The sequence below is a fragment of the Propithecus coquereli genome, unplaced genomic scaffold, assembly GCF_000956105.1.
Source record: "Propithecus coquereli isolate 6110/MARCELLA unplaced genomic scaffold, Pcoq_1.0 Scaffold184, whole genome shotgun sequence".
Lineage (NCBI taxonomy): Eukaryota > Metazoa > Chordata > Mammalia > Primates > Indriidae > Propithecus > Propithecus coquereli.
The window spans coordinates 336,465-342,253 of NW_012143190.1; the positions used below are offsets into that span (position 1 = coordinate 336,465).

Here is a 5,789-nt window from a genome sequence, read left to right on the forward strand (position 1 = left end):
TGATTGAGCTTATTAGAGTCTCTTCTTTTCTTCTTCTTGTTAATCTAGCAAGAGGCATGTCAATTTTGTTTATTTTTTTAAAGAATCAACTTTTTATTTTATTAATCTTCCATGTAGTTTTTTTTATTATTGATTTCATTCAGCTCTGCTCTGATCTTTGTTATTTCTTTTCTTCTGCTGGGTTTGGAGTTGGTTTGCTAATCCTTTTCCAGTTCTTTGAGATGATTGATTAGATTGTTAATTAGTGATTTTTCTGTCGTTTGGATATAGGAATTTATGAATATAAATTCTTCTCTCAGGACTGCTTTAGCTGTGTCCCACAGATTTTGATAACGTGTGTCTCCTTTATCATTTAGTTCAAAGATCTTTTGATTTCCATCTTAATTTCCTCCTTAACACAAAAATCATCAGCAGAAGGTTGTTTAGTTTCCATGGCTTTGTGTAGAGATGAGAGTTTCTGTTGGAGTTGATTCTAATTTTATTACACTGTGGTCTGAGAAGATGCATGGTAGAATTTCTATTTTTTTTTTAATTTTTTGAGACATGCTTTGTGGCCTAGGATATGGTCAATCTTACAGAATGTCCCTTGAGCTGATGACAAAAACGTATATTCAGTGGTTTTTTTCATAGAATGTTCTGTAAATGTCAGTCAGGGCCATTTGTTCTAGAGTTCAGTTTAAGTCCATTGTTTCTTTGTTTATTTTCTGTTTGGAGAATCTGTCCTGTTCTGTCAGAGGGGTGTTGAAGTCCTCGGCTATCGCGGTATTGTTGTTTATCATTTTGTTTAGATTAAGTACGATTTGCTTTATGAATCTGGGTGCATCTGAGTTAGGTGCATAAATATGTAGAATTTTTATGTCTTCTTGTTGAATTGGGCCCTTCACCATTATATAGTGATCATCTTTGTCTTTCATTACTTTTGTTGATTTGAAGACTAAGTTATCTGAAATCAGAACTGCTATGCCAGCTTTCTTTTGGCTTCTGTTTGCATGAAATATTGTTTTCCATCCCTTCACCTTGACTATGAATGCATCCTTGTGGGTTAGATGTGTTTCCTGAAGACAGCAGACACTTAGTTTATGTATATTTATCCATTCGGGCAGCCTATGTCTCTTTAGTGGGTATTTCAAGCCATTCACATTTATGGAAAGAATTGATAAGTGGGGCAGATTTCTGTTCATCCTGTTAAGTTGAACTTTGATGCTTTGTTTTCTCTCTTGAGCCACTGTCAAAGGTATCTGGTCTTTCACCTTTAGCTTTTGGATGATTCTACACTGGTGAGTGTTTATTGTGGTGATCCATGTATAACACTGTTCTGAGTACTTCCTGGAAGGTAGGTCTTGTCTTGATGAATTTCCTCCGTCTTTGCTTGTCTGAGAAGGTCTTTATTTCTCCTTTGTATAAGAAATTTAGTTTTTCAGGGTACAAGATTCTAGGGTGGTATTGACTTCTTGACTCTGGGCCAGGCACTGTGCTAACTAAGCACACATTATGCACATTTTAATCTGTATAACAAGATTATGAAGCCAGTAATATAATTAGTCCCTTTTTACAGACTGTTACTTGATTCTCACAACCCTAAAAAGCAGATAAGATAAATACTAAAGGAAACTGAGGCTAAGAGAGGTCACAAAATTTAGCCAACATTGTATAGTAACCATCAGATGGTTACTAAAAGTACATCCCAAGTTTCACATTTTTCATAACCCTTTCTATTCAGACTTCATTACACTATGCCAAGGATTCTCAAAGTGTGTGCCAGGGATCCCTGAGGTCAGAATATTTTCATAATAATACTACAGTGTTATTTGTCTTTTTCCTCTCATTATTTCACAAGCAAGGTTACATTGATATGTAATCACATCATTGCTCTGAATGAAATCGCACTGATGAAATGTGTGCTTGTGTAGTCTCACGTTTTACAAATGTCTCAGTGTTTTGCTGTTGTTTTTTCTTTTGAGACAGGGTCTAGCTCTGTCACCCAGGTGAGAGTACAATGGTGTCATCATAGTTCACTGTAACCTCAAACTCCTGGGCTCAAGTGATCCTCCTGCCTCAGGCTCCTGAGTAGCTGGGACTATAAGCCCATGCCACCACATTTAGTTAATTTTTGTATTTTTTGTAGAAACGATGTCTCGTTGTGTTGCCCAGGCTGGTCTTGAACTCCTGGACTAAAGTGATCCTTCTACCTTGGCCTCCCAAAGTGCTGGGATTACAGGTGTAAGCCACCACACCTGGCCTAAATGTCTCAGCTTTAACTTCCAATACATTAAATATCAATAGATATAACACACACAAATGTTCTTTGGGATCTTCAAGAGTTCTTAAAGAGAACAAGGGGGCCTGAGCAGTTTGAAAACTGCTGCACTTCACTAATAATAAAGTGAATGATGACATACTTGTCAATGCCATTTTACTTGCTTCAAATGAACCTAAAGTAGTAAAACTTTCTTTTTTTCAAGGAAAGGCTGAGATAAACATAATCATGGGAAAAGAAAAAAAAAGCTGGAAACTAATTCAGAATTAAGAGTAATCATGAAGGGTGGGTCTATAGGGTGAAGTCAGGGAGGATTGGGCAGAGTGAACTTAGACCAGAGAGAAGCTGATGGGGCTAGAGATGAGGCTTTATAGTAGGGGAGGCCAGACAGAACAGGCAATGGGCCTGCACAGGTCAGATGAGGGCAAGGCCACCGCTGCCGTCTACCCAGCCAAGGGGATCTCTCCCTCCCGTACTGGGGAGTCCTCCTCCTGTATACCTCAAGCACTTAGGAGTTAATTCTTACTGCTAGATGGAAATGCCTATTTTACAAAGAAAACTGGTTGGATAATATGGAATTTGATTTTTTTTTTTTAAAAAGGACCCACTGTGTATTAAAATCCTGAATGCTGTGGAATAGGACATACGGGTCATCATTAAATAAAGTAACCAAGGAAACAATACGCTGAGATCAGGATGTTCAGAGGCTAATCCATCCTCATGTTACAGAGGAAATTCTGCCTGATGGAGAGCATTTTAAGAGCCTCGTGTTGGGAAATAAGTTTGCAGAGATTTTCAAAATGCCTGGGGCTATGCACCTCGTTCTATGATTTCTGTGGCACATCCCATGGCTGATAGAATAAAGCACAGTCCCTATACAACTACACAGCTTGGTGTTTTGCTTTAGTCTGTTTGTCTAGTCCATAATAACCTTTAACAGTTATCTGACTTAGAATAAATTTGTGAAATTTGTGAAAAATGAGAGCAGGAAAAAAGGAAGATGTAATGTGAGACCAGATCCATTGGGTACTCTGTTGTGATGATGGGTTAGAGGGATGTACCTGTGCCAAGCTGCCATCAGCAGCTACGCAATATTTACCAACCTTTCAAGAGCTAAAAATCAGAGAGAAGCTGTTTAGAAAACAAACAAGGCCATACACCTGAAGCCACTGTGGGAAAGGCAATGTGATGAGAAGTGAGTGTCTGAGCCACCCTGAAGAATTGGTCTGTCCCTCTAAGCATCACCCACGTCACAGTTGGATTACAGGACTCAGGAACGTATAGGGAAACTAAAGAAGACATTAACACTTAGCCTCTCGTAGCTCTGTTCACTTATTTCAGAGTCTTACATCAGCTTCCTATTAATTTCACCATTAGAACAAAAATGCCTGGTGGAAATAATGAGGCAATGTAAGGGCTTTAAGAAAGAGGCAGGAAGGAATACTGTTAGTGTGTAGAATGTGGCACTGAACACAACCCAACCAATACACATTCGTCTGGATCTAAAGAAGGGGAAACAAAGTAAGAGCAATAACCTGGTTCTCCTTTTTGACACAGGTGTCAATGTCTGCCACCAAGAGAGTGACTAAAGAATATTCTACAGGAGGGGGGATAAAAAGCAGAACTCAAATGAAGCCAAAAATAAATCTGATGCTGCCTCCTTCCCTCAGAATGTATTCAAAGTAGCCAGCTCTGGCAAAACCCTCCCTGACACTCCTGTTAAGCCTCCCGGGAAACCAAGAGAGATGGGCTGTGCACCCCATGGGCAGGGCTGGGGCCATGAGCCAGGCCAGACAGAAAGTGGCCTCCTTGGTTAGTCTTCCGCGAGAACACAGACATTCTCTCAAACATTCTCTGCTCTTACAGTTGGAAGGATTGGAAACAGGTGATAAAGTCTTGTGACCTAGGGCCAACCTAGACCCTAGAAAAGAGAAACACCAGTTAAGATGTTTTTATGATTTTTCTGGACTTCAGGCAAAGTACATAGTATCTCCTGTTCATCTTAGAGAGTTCATAGCTTGCCTGTTTTATAGAGGAGGGAATGGAAGCACAGAAGGCAAATGAGTGACTAGCCTAAAACGCTGTATCGGGGAGTGGCAGAGCTGGGTGTGAACCTTGCCTCTGCTCTAATGGTAGTATTCTCTCTGAGATGACCACTCTACTCCAGATAAAAAGGCAGCATTTCAAAAGCTTTGACTGTCCTCCTTACCAAGCTTCCTGGAATTTCTGTAACCTGCAAGGCTTGTCTTGATTCCGCCGACTCCTCAACCACCTTCCAACCTGGCGCTCCGTCAGGTTACACTTCTTTGCCAGTGCATAAATATCAGCCTGAAAAAAGATGAAACAAACAAATGAGTGATAAGTGGCAGAGGCAGACTGGCTGGCAGGTAGTCAAGAGACAGCGAGACTGGGTTACAAGAGCTGTATACTTGGGATGAGAGAAAGTCTACCATGAGACCTTGAGCCAGGAAATTTACCTTTTTACTTACAGAATCTCACACACGCACACATGCCAGAAACCAAAAAACAGAGAGAATGTTAGTATTCCAGCTCTCTGAGTTACTGAGAAATATCAATTCTTTATAGATTGGTAGCAACCCACAAGTTCATGTTGCATGCGTGAGCTCATTCATTCAGCTAAAATTTATTTAGGATCTCTTAGGTGCCAGGTAGAGTAGTATAGTTCAAGACGTCAATTGAATCCAATCTCTTCATTTTTCCTATGCAGAAACTGAAACCCCGAGAATTTTAGTGATTTGTCCAAGACCTAAGATTAGGAGTAAAGTGTATACTAGAACTTAGGCTAGTGCACCTTCTGGTATTTCACATGCTCTTTCTAAGAGCTGCAGAAGATCATGCAGGAAAGCCTCAAACAGGTGTTGGCTATCTCCTTTCACATGAATCAAATGTAGAGCCCTTCAAACTAATGCAAAATCATTCCAAGCACAAAAATAATGATTGCAACATATTATAATGATGATTGCTTCTCCTTTGGGGAGCAGAAGTTGTATGATAAGATTTAAAATTGGAAACTATACAGATAATGGATTAGTTCAAAGGTGACAAATTTGAAATTCTATGAAAGCCAGACAAGAAACATAAATGACCAAGTGGACCAGGTCTGTTTCATTGTGGGATTTTAACACAAGCAGGTTCTATACATTAAACCTATGGCAACTCCCTCCATATCAGAAAGAAATATACTCTTGAAAAATGCCAGCCCTCTTGATCTTTCATTTTCCAATGTGAGTGTAAGAAATGATTCAATTTCCTCCTAACGCTGTTATGAGAGAAGTAAAATTGCATGAGACTGACTATCAGCTTCAGCACTGAGGAAATAAGCAGGAGCTGTATGGGTGCAGCCAGCAGAAAGGCGTGTACTGCATCCCCGAAAGCCAGCTGTGACCACACTCTGGCTGGCACTTCCAGAGAAAACATGCAAATCCTGTGTTCTGATGTAAATCACTACATTTTTAAAATATTGACCAATACTGCAAAGTAAATTTAAATCAATCATGGATGAATATTGTGA

The 5,789-nt window shown here is 39.7% G+C and overlaps 1 protein-coding gene across 1 annotated transcript in view; it reads right to left on the reverse strand.

The window, feature by feature from the left end:
* The window catches only part of CERS3 (ceramide synthase 3), a 132,524-nt gene that overhangs the window by 81,328 nt on the left and 45,407 nt on the right, over positions 1–5,789 (reverse strand). Inside the window, exon 4 of the mRNA XM_012642688.1 lies at positions 4,467–4,585. Within this exon, the coding sequence (XP_012498142.1) occupies positions 4,467–4,585 (119 nt within the window). The remainder of the gene's footprint in view (positions 1–4,466; positions 4,586–5,789) is intronic.